Source organism: Stenella coeruleoalba (genome assembly GCF_951394435.1).
Source record: "Stenella coeruleoalba genome assembly, chromosome: 7".
Lineage (NCBI taxonomy): Eukaryota > Metazoa > Chordata > Mammalia > Artiodactyla > Delphinidae > Stenella > Stenella coeruleoalba.
In genome coordinates, this window is record NC_137153.1 from 86,758,042 (window position 1) to 86,776,905 (window position 18,864).

At 36.3% G+C, this 18,864-nt stretch overlaps 1 protein-coding gene across 10 annotated transcripts in view; it reads right to left on the reverse strand.

Annotated features, from left to right (window-relative positions):
• Window positions 1–3,133: 3,133 nt before the first annotated feature.
• The window catches only part of RNF38 (ring finger protein 38), a 123,881-nt gene continuing 108,150 nt past the window's right edge, over window positions 3,134–18,864 (reverse strand). For all 10 annotated transcript variants that reach the window (XM_079926405.1, XM_079926403.1, XM_079926410.1 and 7 more), the window contains 7 exons: window positions 17,487–17,657; window positions 15,307–15,468; window positions 14,710–14,816; window positions 13,250–13,334; window positions 9,626–9,747; window positions 7,971–8,070; window positions 3,134–6,549 (listed from right to left, as the gene is read on the reverse strand). In XM_079926405.1, coding sequence (XP_079782531.1) covers window positions 6,487–6,549; window positions 7,971–8,070; window positions 9,626–9,747; window positions 13,250–13,334; window positions 14,710–14,816; window positions 15,307–15,468; window positions 17,487–17,657 — 810 coding nt within the window. In that variant the 3' untranslated portion in view covers window positions 3,134–6,486. The remainder of the gene's footprint in view (window positions 6,550–7,970; window positions 8,071–9,625; window positions 9,748–13,249; window positions 13,335–14,709; window positions 14,817–15,306; window positions 15,469–17,486; window positions 17,658–18,864) is intronic.

An 18,864-nucleotide genomic window follows, 5' to 3' on the forward strand; every position in this document is an offset into this window, starting at 1 on the left:
GCATAGTCTGTTCATAGCAGACTCCTTAGGAAGGACTTGGATCTCTCCTTATTTTGTGGGAAACAGGAATTGACTGACCTTGCACTTTTTCCTTTCTGATTTGCTCCAACTAAAATTTAGTAGCTTGGATTAGATAGAGGATCCAAGTTTCTTTTAGATATTGTGGAATTAGAGTAAATGCAATCTATGTTCCTCCTCACTGATATCAAACTGGGGCATTCTGAGCCTGAATCGCCATAGATTGAGGTACATTTTTTTCTTGGCAAAGCTGGTTTTGTTTTGGTAATGGAGGCAAGGTTATTGTTCTCTGATTTAGCTGAAGTCCAGTAAGAACATATCCAAAAGCAGAAGGGGAGAAAAAGAACTAAAACATGTGGACACCATATTGCTTGCACTGACTACAGAAATGTCTATTATTACCAGGATTACGTTGGCACTGTCAGAAACCTACTTGGCACATGTTTGGAGAACTCTTCTTTATTAAAAGATAATAACTACCAAGAAGGCTGGATAATATAAAGCTTATTCTCATCTAAACCTGAAAGTACTGTGGTAGTGGGAAGAGGGAGGCTGCTTTAGAATCTCTTATTAAGCCCTACTAAGGGAGGGCTGTGGGGAAGGGATTCTAACACTGAAAGGGAGGCTAAGGCGGCAGCTGGTAAACACCTTTACTGTGTACCTGGTTGGGTACTGGCAGAGTGCTGGGTGTGGGCTGTAGGTCCTTCTATTAACCAGCCGCTATACTTTGTTTCCATGTGTAGACCAAGAATCAGAGGTCTGAAGGGAATGTGGGTTCCTTCCTCCTAATTCTCTCCCTCTTTGTAGTGAGAAAACATCCATACTGATTCTGCAGCACATTTCCAAAATATAAGATGACATTCAGTATCCCTTGCTGTCACTATTGTTCATTTTTTTTTTCTTCAAATCTTTCTTATTCCTACATCTCCTGCCAGTTTGGGAGGCAAGAGATAGCCACATGAAAAAGGTTAAGAGCATGTGCACTGTATGTAAAGCAATCTCAGCTGGGATCCACCCCACCCTCTCCGTGTGGGTTCAGTTTCTTACTCTCTTCAGAATGCCCAATTTTCTGATTGGCAAGTTAATCTTTTAAATAGGTATGAATCCTGAAGGTGCTATAAGCAAATGTTTGATTTGGGAATTAACTGACAAACAAGGAACTTTGTTCTTGAATGTTAGCCAGGGAAGCTATATACGATGTTCACAGGAACTAAGTCTGATTTTTACGTATTTATGTATTGAATATAGCAACGAGTTACATTCCACTCTACAAAGAGTAACATATTTCTAATCATACTGTAGTTTATAAAGGCATGCAATGAAAACATTAAGAAGCCTTGGGATATCAAGAGTAACTTTCAATTAGTTGGAAACCAGATAACCTGGCATCTAGGTCTGTCCTGTCCAACATGGTAGCCACCATCCACATGTGGCTATTTGAGCATTTGAAATGTAGCTAAATTGAGATGTATTGTAAATACAATTTATACACTGGATTAAAAGACTTGGTACGAGAAAATACAAAGTTATCTCAATAATCTTTTATACTGACTACATATTGAAATATTTTGGGTATGCTAGGTTGAATATATTTTTTAAAAACTTTTTTATTTTTTAACATAGCCACTAAAATTTAAAAAATTATGTATGTGGCTAATTACACTTCTATTGGACATCCTTGTCTATACAGTTCATTAGTCTGAAGCACACAGGAGACTTGAAACATTTGATAGTGATCTGACCACAAACATTCAGAAGAATTTTATCCTGTGGTGCAAATCAGATCTCGTGATCTAGTAAAAGTTAACTGTAGCCAGTGATGTTTAATTGGCACATTTGAGGATTAGTATTATCAAAATGTAGTTAGAATAAGACTAAAAAGACTTGTAAAGGGGGGAAATAAACTGGCAAAGATGAAGTCCTGATGAAGGGTAGTTTAAGGACCTCTACTTATTGTTAGCAGAAAATCTGTGGAGTCCAGTGGCTTTCTAGGACAGCTCTCTTCCAGACAGTAGCTCAGGATCCAGGGATGCCATCAACATGGCAGAGGAAAAGAGAGCTAGCTTTTAAATGCTCCCCCATGGCCTAAGCTTATAGTCCTTTGGTCAAACCCAGCTGCACAGGCCTCGCTGCCTTATTGTAGGAAGGGGGATGGGAGAGAGTGCATAGGTACTGACTGGGCAGTAAATGCTTCTGCAGTAAGACAGTACAAGTTTTGAGTCATTCAAAGTCCAACACAAACACTCACTCTTTCAAGTATGCTGGGAAAATGAGGGAAACAATCAGGACTTAGTCCCTTTTCTGAATGCTTCTGTCAAGGGAGGACTGGAGCCAGGCTGAGGGTATCACCTTAAGCCAAAGGACTGCTTCCTGAAAGAGTGAGAATTGGGATCTATTAGCCTCATTTTTTTTTTTGGTATTTTACTTCTACTTTCAGCATATATATAGACTGCTTTACTTTCTTCCTTTTTTAGTCAAAGGAAAGCAATTACACAAACATGTATGGAAAATGATAAGCAGAGGCTCCTCTTTCCATATTATATTGACAAGTCAGACATAGCTAATGTGAACAAATCTGCCCAATTATCTTTTTTTTTGGTTTCCATAGTTTATTTTTTTAAACATCTTTATTGGAGTATAATTGCTTTACAATGTGTGTTAGTTTCTGCTTTATAACAAAGTGAATCAGCTATACATATACATATATCCCTGTATCTCCTCCCTCTTGCATCTCCCCCAATTATCTTTTGTACTCTTATTTCCTACATCTTATAGTTGACATACACAGAAAGAAATCTAGCTGCCCACTTATGTAACCTTAATGTTCAATAAGCTTATACACCATGTGTATGCCTACACTCAAGCTATCTTCTTGGCCTTTGTAAAGATATAAATATGTACCATATGAGTTACAATGCAAGTTGCTTTTATGTTTCTAAGTTGTTTATACACAAACACAGAAACAAAAATCTGAATTACTGCCTAAAAGTTAAATCTGGCTGCTAGTAGCTCAAGAGCTCTATCTTCCTGTGAGAATCCCTCTCTACACCCCTCCCTCCAAACATACACAACCCCTACCCTTCCCTAACACAGTAACACCAAACACAACCGAATGTTTTAAGTGTACATCATACATTTATTACCAACAACCCTCTCAACTCCAAAATTGGGCACAGGGATTAAAAATAAAAATTCATTGCACTACTTAGTAAAGCATTACTAGTAACTTTCATAAAAAATGTACAAACTTTGTTAAAAATTTATCAAGCCTTCAAATGATTTGGTTACAGATATTTATAATACGTACATTTAAAACTATGTTAACTGATACAATGGAGTATGATTTGAGGAAATGACTCAGCAAATGATTCCAAAGATACACCCCTGTAAGCTTTCATAATCTGAAAGAAACAGCAAAATGAGGTAACCAAATGTACCAACAGGGGGAAAATAGCTTTCTAACAGGCCTAAAGATATCTGTGAAAAATATTCTCATAAGTGAGTTGGTAGATCTCTTTCAAAATGTTATAAGAGGCCCAAATATAAGAATCTTAACAAATCACATTTCAGAGAGTGTATAAAATCTAAATATGCTTTCACGTTTTCCAGATTTTGCTCAAAAAAATTCAGGACAGAAAATCCTAATGAGATCTTGATACCTGGAGGACTTGTTTTTTGTTTTGTTCTGTTTGGGGAAGAGGGGGAGCTAAAAACAAACAAACAAAGATGGTAATTCATGCATAGAAAAACAAAAAACACAGCAGAGTTAAGGTGGTAAAGCCAAAATTGTTTTAGGAGGAAAGAGGAAGAAGGCAACAAACCAACATCTGCCTGCTATCTGGTGTATCACCCAAGGTGTCAACAGCTGGGTATGAATCAACTGTTCTTTCTCTTCTGCTAGCCACAAAGTTGCTCACTGTGGCTAGTCTAGTCTAAGCTGGTTCAGAACACATGCATGTATGCTCCTAATATGCACTAACCACTTAATAAGCAAGTCTGCACACATCCTTAAGAGCCCCATGCAAAGAAGACATTCCCAAAGACAGATCAGTCACGAGAGTGCAACAATTCATTCAGGATTTTACCAAAATAGACCCTGCTGCCTCCTAAATTGCCAACAACCTCTCAAAATTTTAATGGAAAAGGGGTATTAAGAATTCGTCAGAGGGAGGGAGGAAAGAGCTACTTTTCCTAGTCATTAGTACAATGTGCCTTGTTAATTAGGTATCTATATAAATTAGAAAAAGTGCTTTACTTGCATGCTTCAATAAAATGAATACTGAGTGTAGTAGTGTTATGTTAGATCTGTACAGATATAAATTTTTTGCAGCTATATAAAAGTCTATGTATAAGATGGGCTTTTGCCATTTTAAACATGATTTCTTAATTAAAAAAAATAAAGATTAAACTATACGTGATTTGTAATGTAGCTGATTATTACGCCAATAATTTTGGTCTTTAACACACTTGATTCATCAGGAACAGGTGGAGGATATTCTAATGATTTAAAAGTAACGTGCATTTTACCACTGTTTAGATGTATTTCTGATGCACTGACAAATACAGGGGCAAACAGAAGGTACACAAAATCCTACTTGTATGACTAAATAGAGGCAACAGTGTCTGGAAAAGGGCAAAATTGTGCTTCTGTGTGAATTGACTTTACTGAACTCTAAGCTGTGATGAGCTTATAGAGTCTTCAAGGGAAGGCAAGTAGCACGGCAGTAACAAGTAGTTAACACTGAGTAGAAACGGACACAGAGCCAACTGAAAGCTGAGTGAGGCTGGCAGCAAGTCATTACAGTCCCGACTGGAGTTATGCAGCTTGTGCTACTGCAAACAGAGCAAGGACATCAACTGCAGGAAGAGGCAATGTTGAGCACACTAGAAGAATGAGAGAGGAATCCAAACATTGCTGGAAAAATGATTTTAAACAATCTGAATTATGCTCAATGAACCTGTTAAAAAAACCCACACAGCTATGTATTATTTTCAGATCAACTAAATGAAGGTCAATTCCTGTTTTACAGCATTATTTTTTATACAAAAATCAAATCTTCATTTATACTGCAAGTATTCTGGACACCTGTTAAATTAATCTTTTTCTCATTCAAACAAAAATTAAAAAGAAAAGCAATAAAACATCAAAGCACATCAGGTCTAAAGAACTTGAGCTGTCACAGCACTTGATCTATCCTGGAAATGAGGATTTCGATGAGAAGCACATTTACTGAGGGGAAAAGAACTAGACAACTTTCAGAACTGGAGCTTGGCAGGACAGAAATATAGTTTTCTGAAAACAATTTAGTTGCCTATGGGAGCTTGAACAAAGAAGTCAAGCTGAGTTAACAGATTTTGTTCTGGTGGAAGTAGAGGAGGTGAGACTTCATGGGACCAGTGGTATTTCTTAGAAATATATTACTCAAATATCTTCAGAATAGACTACAAATCTAAACATTAAAAAAAAAAAATCACAAGTACTTCCGGTAAGAAGCTTACTGGAAAGGTAAAGGGAAAACAAGAGAGTATCAACATTCAAATCATTGATTGAAATGCTAATATTGCTAATTGATGATGTATGATATTGCACCTTCTTTTTGGAAACAGCAAGTTGGAGATTTAAAAATTTCTTTTTCACAACAGAATGAAACTATCAGGTTCATGGAGTGAGAATCTGTTACACTTTTTTCCTTAAGTGACCCACGTGGGATCACCAACGAAGAGAAGGTGACAGCTGCCTGAAGCAAAGGAAGAAGGCTTTTCTCATTCCATTCATTGGGAGGGAAGGGGATGGAGTATTCAATGCTTATAATTGATGCACCCTTATCAATCAGTGTGCAACAGCAAACACAAGGGAAAAAACCAGTGTACAGTACTAGTGCTGTTTAAATAACACACCAGATTATACATTGCAGCATAATTAAAACTACACACACATTCTTGGTACATGCTGGTATACAGGATCTCATACACACTTGAGCTACCATGCCCTCACACAAGTAGTTTCACACATTCTCTCTCACACACACACAGTTACATTTATCACCAACAGTCATACGCTGCATTCATTTCCACTCACAGTTTCTGAAGGCTCTATATAAGGTAGATTGCTATATCATCTGGAGCTACCACTTTTTATAAAAGCACATGCTAAAAGATCACGTCCACTGTAATCTTGCAGCAACACTCGGAATGATCACACGAAAACCAGGGAATGTTAGTGCACACACAAAATTAAGCTAAAGAAAAAGTCTTTGGAGTTCCAATCACACGGTTAGTATAACAATCCCATAATTGTGAAGACTAATTGTAAGCTTTTATAGTTGATTAAGTCACACAGTGCAAAGAAAGGTCCATTGACCCTTTTGGTAAAGGGAGGGCTGGAAGCCACACAGATTAAGTTCAATGGATAGTCCATATATACATGTGATAAGGAACACCCAAATTAAATTTGTGCTCTTAAGTTGGTCATTCTGAATCCCGATGCACTTCTGAAGCATCAGCTCGGCAGATTGGGCAAGTACGATTTGCCTGAAACACAGAAGAGAAAACTTGTTTGAATTTTGACTTATACGGTGAAACATATTAAAAGCAATAGAACTATTTTTACTTTCCACATAGTTTTTACATTCTTTGTTTCTTTAAGAAGGTACAAAGCAATCATTTAATCTTTCAAAATATACTCCACAAACCTCAAAAACAATAGCCTATGAATAATTTTTTAATAGGTCCGTTTCAACATACAGACAAAACTACCCATCACCAGTTTAGACAAATTTAATAACTGGCTTAAAACTCCATCTCAACAAATGGCACTACCATTGGCTGTGCTGCTAAAATCAGAAACATTAAGCAACACCTGCTCTCTTACGTTCTACGAAGCATTTTTCATCAAATACTCTCATTTTTACATTATGATAGCTCTCAAATCAAGTACTCTTCTTTTCATCCAACTTCTACTGTTTCTTCTCCATCTGGCCCAGAACATCCTTATTTCATCTCTCTGTCTCTCAGAAATTATCTCTATTCCATTCTCCAAACTGTGGCCGTGATCTTTCTAAAACATATCCTCTCACATGTTTTCAGGATCAAGTCCAAACTCCCGCACACTTCACAGTGACTTTGCAATAAGCTGGCTCCTGGTTTTACCTCTGAACCCCTCTCTTCTCTTGCCTCTCTCCCTCACACTCTAGCCATCAGCCACATGGAACCCGTGATTTTCTGGTCATTCTCTGTTCTCACATGTCAGGGCTATGCATATATAATAACCTCATTTTTCTAAAAAGTCTAGACTCTTTGCCTTCAGGATTCAGTTTGGACTAAACTGGGTACCCTTAATCTGTGCTCACACAAGAGGACTGATTCTATTTTATTTTAACTCATCTGTCTTCCTCACCAACTGTGAAGTTATCTAAGCCAGTATTATCATCTCCTACTCAGAATAATCTAAAACCAACCATTAAGTTTATTAAATTATTTTACTTCATCACATTTTTATCCTACTATTATAAAAAATAGAAAATAAGAAGTCCCTGAAATAATTTCACCTGGCATACTATTAGAATTTGTGTCTCTGGACTCCCCCCGACCCATATACACAAAGGAGAAAATGGTCAGAATTATGTAAAAGCACTAGAGGTTTATTTCTCATGTAAATCTCTGACAAAGAACCTCCAGTGAGGTCCCCTCTAAACTCTTAGAAGAAAGTTAGGACATATTGATTATCAAGGACAGAAAACCCATTTTCAGATTTTGCTCAATCACTCCCACACTGATGATTGTAGTTCATTTCTACTGGTCTTTCTCTTAATTTGCAGAAATCATACTGAAAGCTGTGTTTCAATTTTGTCTCCTTAATCACCCTCCACCAAACCATGGACTTACTCTACATGAAACTATGATGCATAAGAAAGAAAATGCGATGTCATTCTCTTCAGATACCATCATTTTACCTTAAGCCATTTGTCGACACACTTGGCATGGAACTCGTGGTTACAGGGTAAAACTCTAAGTAGCTGCCTTGACTCAAAATCACACATGCATACTACACACCTAAAATAAAGCAAAAAGATTGTTTAACCATAAAACCAAGTGGGGTTTCTATTTTGTTACAACTATCGAAGCCTACACAAAACCACTTACTGTCTCACTTATCAAAATATTTAAATTTTAAAACAAAATAATCTATCAATACCTCGAAAAAAGCATGATATTAAGAAATTTAGTAGGAGTGCTTTGCTTTACTGAGTGAGAGATCATCGAGAAAATTTCCGGCTTAACATCCAAGACAACCTTAATACTGAAGATACTATTATATTCAACAAATGGGGTTGGAACAGCTGGATACCCATATGCAAAAGAATGAAGTTGGACCCCTACCTCACACAATATACGAAAATTAACTAAAAAATGAAAAGCCTAAATGTAAAAGCTAAATACAATTAAACTTTTAGAAGGAAACACAGGAGTAAATCTTCATGACCTTGGAATAGGCAATGGTTTCTTAGAGATAGTATCAAAAGCACAAGAAACAACAACCAGAAAACACAGATAAACTGAACTTCATCCATTAAAAAAAAAAGTGCTTCTAAAGATGCCAATCTATAAAGTGAAAAGACAACTAACTCACAGAATGGAAGATATTTTTGAAAATCATAAATCTTATAAGGATTTATATGTATAATATGCAAATAACTTCTACAACTCAATAAAGACAACCCAATTAAAAAATGGACAAAGAATGTGAATACACATTTCTCTAAAGATATATAAATGGCCAATAAGTATAGTAAAAGAGCTCAACATCACTAGCCACCTGGGAAATGGAAATCAAATCAGTGAGATACCACTTCACTCCCACTAGGATGGCTAGAATCAAAAGACAGACAATAACAAGCGTTGGTGAGGATGTGGAGAAACTGAAAACTTCTATACACTGCTGGTGGGAATGTAAAATGGTATAGCCAATTAGGAATGAAGTGATACAGTAGGGGGCTGAGCCAGGGTTTAGAGGGTTGGGGAGAAATGGGGAGTGGTTACTAATAGATGAGGTTTCTATTGCGGGTGATGAAAATGGTGTAAACTTGATTGTGATGATGCAAATCAAAATCAGAGTTGCAAAATTCTATGAATATACTAAAACCCATTGGATTATACACTTTAAATGTGAATTGTATCTAGCAGAGTTGCTATTAAAAAAGATACTATAATAAGGAGAATCTTCAGGTAAAACCCTCAAATTTTACAGGTATGAAACTTCAATCTAATATAATTCTAGTGTTTGAATTAAAAACCATAAGATTTCTAGGCCACCTAAAAATCCAGAACAGCACTGTCCAACAGAACTTTCTCAGGTGATAGAAATGTTCTACATCTACATCTCCTGATATAGCATCACTAGCTAGTGCAACTAAAAATTTTAACTTTTATTTTATTTAATTTAAATAGCCCCATGTGACTAGCAACTATCTTACTGGACAGCATAGGCCTGGAGTATGAAATAGTCACTACTTATCTTTATCAGGTTATCTTTGACTTCCAAGCTTTTATTTCACAAAAGGTGGAAAACGAAATTTAACACAGAATGAGGTCAGGAAAATATACTTACAAAGTCTGTTCTGACTGGTGGTTGTTAGGATTGAACCGGTAAGAAGGAAGTTGTTCAATGTCTGCTTTAGTCAGTCCTCGAGGCTTGGCCTCTCCCAGTCGCTCTGCTAGGTTTAACAGGGCCTGCAGAGGGAAAGAGAGACATAGCTGCATTTTTCTTTAAATTTTATATTCCAATATATATATATTTTAAACTACCTTTATTATGGAAAAATTTTAAATACATACAGAAGTAGAGAAATAGTATAAAGAAACTACTTCCATATGCTCATTACCCAGGCTCAACAATTCACAGCTAATTTATTTCATCTTTTACTGTCCACTCCTAAACCCCAGATTATTTTGAAAGAAAACTAAAACATGGTATTTCATTGGTGAAATAGTTCTGTTTGTTATCTTTAAGACAGTCTGTCAACCTCAGCATTTTGGACATTTGGGGCTGGATAAAATTTTGTGGGACGTTTTTCTGTGCACTGTAGGATGTTTAGCAGTAACCCTGGCCTCTACAAAAATATCTCCAGATGTTGCTAAATAGCCTCTAAGGGATAAAATTGTCCCCAGGTTGAGAACCACCACCAATCTAAAAACTAAAACACTTTTTAAAAGAATATAACCACACTAACATCATTACACCCCCAGAATTAGTAATTCCTTAATGTCAAATACCTCTGATTGTTTCAATTATTTTCAAAACACTTTTTGAAATAGTTTGTTCAAATTAGGATCCAAATAAATCCATGTTACCACTGCTTGACATCTCAAGTATTTTTTTTTACTCTTTTATTTGTTAAAGAAACCAGGTTAATGGCCTATAGAAATTCGTAGTCTGAATTTTGCTGACTGAACCTCCCCATCCCTGACTCATGTGGTTTAATAACGTGCCTTCCTTGTCCCCTGTACTTACTATAAATTGGAAGATTTTACTATTTCCATCGTAAGGCTCAGCACGTCTAGTTGTTATGTTAGTTAGCACTGATGGAACACTGCCTATATCCATTAGTTCATTAAAGATGGCAAAACGGTAGTATTCTATCACTCTTTCTTCATTAGATGAAATACTTCTACACTGATCAGTTGCCTCATATTAAACTATACTCAGTAGTTTAATTTATATAAAATAGGCAGGATAAGGCCAATGAGTTTTTCTTTTATTTTTTGAAGTATCACTTATGAATTCATGGTTTTTAACACAGTTGATATGTTTCAACACATTGCAGCTATTATGCTTGATTTTACACTAGTACCTCCTTTCTCCCAGTTTTCAATGGCTCTAATTGCTTATTTGCTTTATCCTACAATCAGGCAGCCATGTGCATGCTGCTTCCCCTCTTTTTTATTTTTTTAAGGCTGCCACAGGGTTAAGAGGATAGGTAACAAAGAAATAATGATGGACAATGAGAGGAATAAATTTAATTTCCCATAATATCAATAATCAATGCTGTGATAACTGTGTTTTAACATGATGCTGCTGCAACACTGCTTTTGGTGCAGCTTTATTTGGAGAATTGTGTCTTCTAAATAAATCGCTCCCCCTTCCCCATGCATGTCCCTAAGTAGATGGTAATTTGTTAAATTTAATTGATGCTGATTACAATTAGCTATAAAGTTTACGATAGAGGTGATATATCTTTTACACCTATATTTTATATTCTATAGGTCAAGTAATATAATTTATGACCATTATTTTAAACCCTTATTGGATGGAGAATGTAATGATAATTGAGCCCTCAACAAACCTACATGATCTGAAAGCAAGACAACTGAAGGCAGGACATGATTAGTATGTATTGTTTTGTAAGACCTATGAGAGCAAAAAGGAGGGAGAGACTCACATAGACCTGGGAATGGGCTAGAAATGCCTTTCACAGAGGTAGCAGGTTTTTAACTGGTTCTTGAAAGATGGCCATGTGCAGGAAGGGGGAAAAGTTCTTAAGCAGAAGAATCAAGGGGAATAAAGGCACTGAAGCAAGGATGTATAGGGCAGACTCAAAAAGTGGTGAGTACTCTGGACTAGGGTGTGTTGTAGGCATGTATACTATGAGACAAAACCAGAAAAGTAAACAAGACTATTGACTGGATTAAAGTATGACTTTGCAGAAGATTAAACATAGTCAACCCAAAATACAATTTAGAAAGGGACTCCTGGGACTTCCCTAGCAGTCCAGTGGTTAAGACTCCACGCTTCCACTGCAGGGGCGCAGGTTTGATCCCTGGTCAGGGAACTAAGATCCTGCTGCCACATGGCGGGGCCAAAAGATAAAAATTAAAATTAAAATTAAAAAAAAACAAGAAAGGGACTCCAATGCCAAACACAAAATATCTTATACTAGGATGGTATGTATAACTGTTTTTTCACTGATATGTATATGATTTAACAAAGAGCTGTCCTTTTCAGCAACATGACTTATGACTTAATTTTAATACAGAATGCCTAAAGGATAACCAACTCCTTTTCTTACTACTCTGTACAAAACTAGCATAAACAGTGTAGAAACAGGAAATTATTATAGCCCCTTTCTCAAGAAATCTGAGAATGCAATCCAAAGGACACTGCATTGTGACTGTATGCAGAAAGTAACATAATGGCATTTTAAAAATTACAAAAGGACATAGATAGCATTTGGCCTGATCTCTTCCACATGCAAAAAAAGAAGGTGCTGCAAGACTGTGTTTGCATATGTGTCTTTCCTCCCTGTTCCCAGGTTCAATTCACCTAAAAAAATGAACAAAAAAACCCTGTTCCAGTATTCATACTGCATAAATAGAGACTCATAAATAGAGTGAGGCTGGGGTAAGGCAGTACAAAAACAGTCACATAGTCACTCACATTCAACATTTCCAAATCCAAATGTGCCTTCCAACCCTTAACTGTCTGTCCTATTCCTAACCTCAAATAATATGACAATGTCAACACTGTCTATTTGCCCCATCATCTTTGAGTTTGCCTTCTGCACTAGCTATTGTAGTCCTTTTGCAAAGCATCTTCTCTTGCGACCTTCCCACTTATAACCCTGACACTACCACAAACCATTCAATGATCAAATCCTGTTGATTCCAGTGTTAAAATGTCTTTCAAGATGTACTCTTTTCTATTTGCAGTTCCCATAGTTCAGAACTGGCATGGTTTCAGAACATCCACTCATAATTCACCATTTTCTTTTACATTCTTTCACAGGAATTGTATGTAATTCTAATAGAGCACCAAAGTCTGTTTTGTTATCATAACTGTGTGGTACATGCTGAAATATCTTTAAGGATGAACAGTATTTTTGACACATTTGTATCTTTTTTTTCTTTTTTTTTTTTGTGATACGTAGGCCTCTCATTCCTGCAGCCTCTTCCGCCACGGAGCACAGGCTCCGGACGCGCAGGCTCAGCGGCCATGGCTCACAGGTCCAGCCGCTCCGCGTCATGTGGGATCTTCCCGGACCGGGGCACGAACCCGTGTCCCTCGCATCGGCAGGCGGACCCCCAACCAACTGCACCACCAGGGAAGCCCACATCTGTATCTTGAAATATACAATGGATTTACCTAATAAATGTTTAATTACATCAATGAGTTGAGTAGCACAATATTTTTATGCGTACAAAATTCCCCAAATTAATTCACATTTCACCTACTAACCTCGTAATTTTCTACTTCTCCATCTTCCACATCCAATTCAAAGCTGAAAGTTGGGCCCACTGCAGGTGGCACTGGAAGCATTGATCTGCAATGAAAATAAGCAACACAAGCATTGATAATGCATTAATACATTATTTCAATGAACAGGATGAGAAGAACAAGGCCAGTGCTAAATGGATAAAGAATGGTCAGTGTTGATCAGTGACAACCTTTTAAAGAAACTGACTTCACTAGTAATAAACAATTAAAAACTGACATTAAAAAAATACCATTCACAACAGCATAAAAAAACATGAAACACTATTGATGAATTTAACTAAACATGTGCAAGACCTGTATAATATAAACTGTAAAAATACTGCTAGGATAAATTTTAAAAGATGAATAGAGAAATATACCATATAAGTAGGCCAGAAGACTCAATACTGTTAAAGATGTCAATTCTCTTCCAAAACTCACCTACAGATTTCATGTAATCCCTACCACAATGCCAACTTTTTAAAAGTAGAAACTGATTGCTGATTTTAAAATTTATATGGACATGAAAAAGACTTTAAATAAAATCAGTTTAAGAATGAAGTTGGGAGATTTATACCATCTGATTTTAAGACTTACAATAAAGCTACAATTATCAAAATAGTATGATACAGGCACATGGCCCTCTGGTATAAAGACAACATTCCCCAGCCTTCCTAGAAGGTAGTTACAGACATGAGACTAAATTCTGGCCAATGGGGCGTAGGCAGGAGTCATACATGCAATTTCTAGGAAGTATCCTTGAGAGGAGGCAGGTAGGCAGAGAGATCCATCTTCATTTTTGCTAGCTGGAATGTGGATGTAATGGCTAGAGCCTGAGGAGTCATCTTATATCATGCAGAGGAAGCCATAAAATTCTGAAGATAGTAGAATCATTCCTCAGGGTTATGGAGCTAACAAACCATGTTTGAACTGCCTACTTCTAGACTTTATTACATGAGAAAGAAATAAAGAATTGTCATATTTAAGCTATGGGTGTTTCTGTTACAAACTTAATCCTAGAAGAGTATTTCTAAGGCACAAAAATACAACTTCCTTCTCCCTCTTCCTCTGAGAGAAGTAGCATCATCAAATGCTCGATAACCAAAAGAAGGTGGCAAGTGATGCCAGCCGTAAAAGAGGCAAAAAATTTAAACTTCTCTATCTTTTGATTCGTTAAACCTATCTTCTGGCTCACAAATTTCTCCCCCACGCCCCCCAACTTCTACCTTGTCCTTGCTCTTTCTTTCACCCTTAAATGGTCCCCCCGACCCCAACCTCTTAACAATTGAAAGAGGGGGGGACCTCTTAATATTGTTAAATAAAAACAAATATCTAACACACTCTAAATTAAATATATACCACACAGAAATGTTCATAAAGGAAAGAGAATCTCAAGGATGTCAAAATTCAGAACTCATTAAAATAAAAAAGACAGAACTTACAACACATATGGCAGTAAGCTGGGATGATAAGGGGGAGGTGGTATTGGCTGCTGGGATCGATATCTACTACGTCCTGTGAGCCTCCGAGGCATAAATGGAGGGTAAGACTGTGGAGAAAAAAATGGTAAAACAATTTTAAATCATTCTACGTTCACAACTTTTTAAGCTGTCGAATAAAGTCTCTTTTTAAAAACCTAGGAAGTTTACTGTTCAAGTGGTATTTAGTATTTCTTAAATGTTAACACAGATGCGACAGCTTGTTTAAAACGTACACTTAGGTGTACTTCTAAATATAATTTTCCAACTGACTGCAAGAATACATTTAAAATTCTAAACATGTAGAGTTATACTGAAACAGAACTCGAGGGGCTTCCCTGGTTGTCCAGTGGTCAAGACTCCGCGCTCCCAATGCAGGGGGCCCGGGTTCCATCCCTTGTCAGGGAACTAGATCCCACATGCCACAACTAAAGATCCCGCATGCTGCAACTAAGACCTGGTGCAGCCAAATAAATAAATAAATATTAAAAAAAAAAAAAAGAAACAGAACTCAAAACAAGTAATCAAGTAATAAATTAATAACAATGAATGAAAACTTACTACTCCAAAGGAAACCTCCTGATGCAAAGGATCATGTGTTAAGAACTGCAAAGGAGCTGATGGAGGCAATGTTGGGGGATGGGCTGATGGCGGGTAAGTAAAACCTCCTACAGGAAGATGTTCTCCTAAGAGTTCCACTTCGTTTTCTATCCTTTGCAGAGGCTGACGGGTGGGAAAAAGCAAACTAATATACTTCCAATATTTAAACAGATTGTGCTTTATAGTAACAAAAATCAAAAACCCCAAAATACATCTTTAAGGTCATGCATTTCTTGATGTTTACATCAATCTAAATTCATACATGTGGACATACAGCCTATAGTAAAATCTTACTGCCTTTACCTGAATTTCAGTAAGAAAATCTCTCAAACATGTTATTAAATATTTCTTTCACTATTTGAACGTTCTTTAAAAATGACAGAAGGAAAGACAAAAAGTCATGTAGTAAGCCAATTATATGAAAGTTAATATTACTTTTTTAGTCATGGCACACTGACCTACATCAGGTTTTCAGAAACAACCTTTAACAGATGAAATCAAACAGTACATATTGTAAATGAGAACTAAATAAGGCTAAATGGAATAGAACACAGCAGGCTGTACACTATAGTAGAAAGTTTACAGGCTTTGGCATTAGACAAACTCTTGGTACTGCAACTAATGAGCCATGTGGCTTATATATAAATTACTTATAATCTGAACCTCAATACTATCATCTACAGAACTGATATGTTCACAGCCTACTTAAAAAGTGTGTTGTGAACACTGAGACAATGCTCAAAAAGCACACAGTGCTATGCAAAGCACATTTGCTACAGATTTGCTTATTCTGGATATTTCATATATATGGAATCATATACTATGTGGCCCTTGTATCTGGCTCCTTTCACTTAGCAGAATGTTTTCAAGGTTTATCCATCTTGTGTTTGTGTAGTTTGTGTATTAGTACTTCATTCCTTTTTATAGTTGAATAATAATCAACTGTAGATATGCCATGCTTTATCCATTCATCAGTTAATGGACTTTTGGACTGTTTCCACTTTTTGGCTATTAGGACATTTTGGGGATAATATTTTCATTTTGATTCTCTTGGGAACATACATTCTTAAATGTTAGTCTAACTTCTTTCCACAGTTAGAAAATGGCAACACAGTATTCAAATACAAGTAACTGCTAACACTTTACTTTGGAAGCTTATGTACGCTTGATTGAGGAAGTTTATGTATGCTTGTATGATGACTAAATTTAGTTTTAACCTTGAATTCCCAGGTACGGGAAAAGCTTCCTAAGGAACATCCTGGCATGAATCCTATCCTGATTCTAATAAAAGATTTTTTGGTAGGAATAACTTTAACTTTTCAGATTAGCCAGGTAACCTCACCTCTCACCTCTGCCTGAGACCGAGCATGGGGCATAAATCCTAAGTAAAGGATGGTCAGGCTCTGCTAGAGTAACCGTCAAGCTCCTTTCACAGGGCCAACCATTTCCACTCCAGTTCCACTCTAACCATTTCTATATGTTCTTTCCCCTATTCTCCCTTAATGCCTGATGGTTCAGATGGTTCAACTTGGCCTGTCCAAAAAAACAATGGGGTCTTCTTCCTGTGTCTTTCCTTCCACTGATACAGTGCTTACCTCTTCCAGCCCGGTGAAATAATATGCCTCTCAGCTACATTCCATCCCCAGGACAGAGTTAACTATATTAATAGACTATCTCATATACTTTTCATCAAAACACAGTAGAAAACCAGCCTTTGGAAAAAACAGTTGAGGTTCAAAGGATTAATTTACTTGCCTAAATGAATATAAATATTATTCTAACGAGTATAAATAATTCTATAATATTTTCATTTTCCATTTTAGAAACACATGAAAGGAAAAACCAGACTGTATTTTTTTTACATTTACTTCCCAAAGGACTGCAGATACGAAAGAATAAATTTGATTAGATAAGTGACATATAAAATAACTAGAAAAACTTAAGAAGCCAAGATAATTCTAGATAAATTATATCTATATATATTTATATCAGTGGGGATTCCTTAATTCTTTTAAGAACCACAGAAGTGCCTAAGTTATAATTTTTAAATGGTAACAACTTACATCTACTGAATTAATCTGTCTTTTAGGTCTAAACATTCTGTGAAAGTTAAGGATATAAGTAAGAGTAGAGATACCTACCGATCGTGACTGCTGTGTTTGAAAAGGGACAAACTGGCCTGGAGGTGGCAAATGAGGAGGATGATGGGGAGAAAGGTGAGGAGGATGTAAAAGAAATGGATCGCTAGAAATAAGGGGTGGAAACGCAGCGTATGGTACTGGTAAGTGCTGAACTGAACATGCTTGAAGCATCTGTAAGAGAAACCATTATTTTTTGTTAAAAGTATTAGAATATATAATTAATTTTAAAAAACCTATACAGTGAGATTAAAATGTTACTGCCATATCCCTCCCAAAAATCATACCAAAACGTTTTAATAAACTATATTAACAATGAAATACTAGTGTATTTTGCATCTGTTAGTAAAATAATGGTAACTAGTAATTATTCTGGATCTTATATAGTTCTTATAAACCAGTCAAAACACGTACCTTTTACTTAAGCTTTTGTAACACCTATGAAATGGAGGGAAAGTGCTGCACAGAAGAGGAATCTCTTTCCACTTGGTTTAAAATACAGCAGATACTACTACTTTCCAAGAAGCTCTCCTTTTCAATCTTGTAGATTTTATTTCTAAGAGCCAACTCACAACTAAATGCTTTATGGTCTCTCAATATTTTAGTCTGCTAATTTAGAACACTGGTTCTATAATCTATTACTGAGAAACCAAGCATGGGTAAATTAATCTGTTAAATTGGTGTTGGTATTTGTATGTATGTGTTTGTTTTAATCTCAAATTCAAACACGGATATTAGGATTATATTAAGATTTAGCAAAGTGATTTACTTTGAAGACATTATTGACCTTCGACAAGTCATTTAAATCCTCTGGTTTTCAGCAACCTCATTTTTGAAATAAGGAGGATAGACTGGGGGCTGGTAAAGGATAAAGCATAGCTTGTAAGAGGCAGAAAGAAGTGAGCGTGAACCCCTGTTTTCTCAAGCTAATTTTTCTTTATGATATTAAGCAAGTCATTTTCAGTTTCATCAGGCTTCCTATAGTGAGGAATAAGTAAGACCAAGTATTCAAAGTGCCTGTTAAAACCCAGTAAGTGCTGAGACTATTAATGTTGATCACTAAAGTCTCTGAGACTTTATTACTAACCAGTCCAATATCCTATGTTAAAACCCCAAGCCCAGTCTTTATCAAGGTTTAATTATAAAGTGCTGATATGTGAGGAACATGCTTTGACCTTCAAAGGATATTAAAATATGTGTAATTTAATTAATGTAAAAACGTTATCAAGTTTTAAAGCTAATTTTATTAAACTGTTACTGTACAGGTGCTATTGAAATTTCTGTCGCAATAAAATTGCCTTTTTTACTTGAAACTGAAAAGGTACAAGTCTCTCAGGTTTTGCTTATATAACACATTTAGCCACTCTAAAGAAGGACTGCA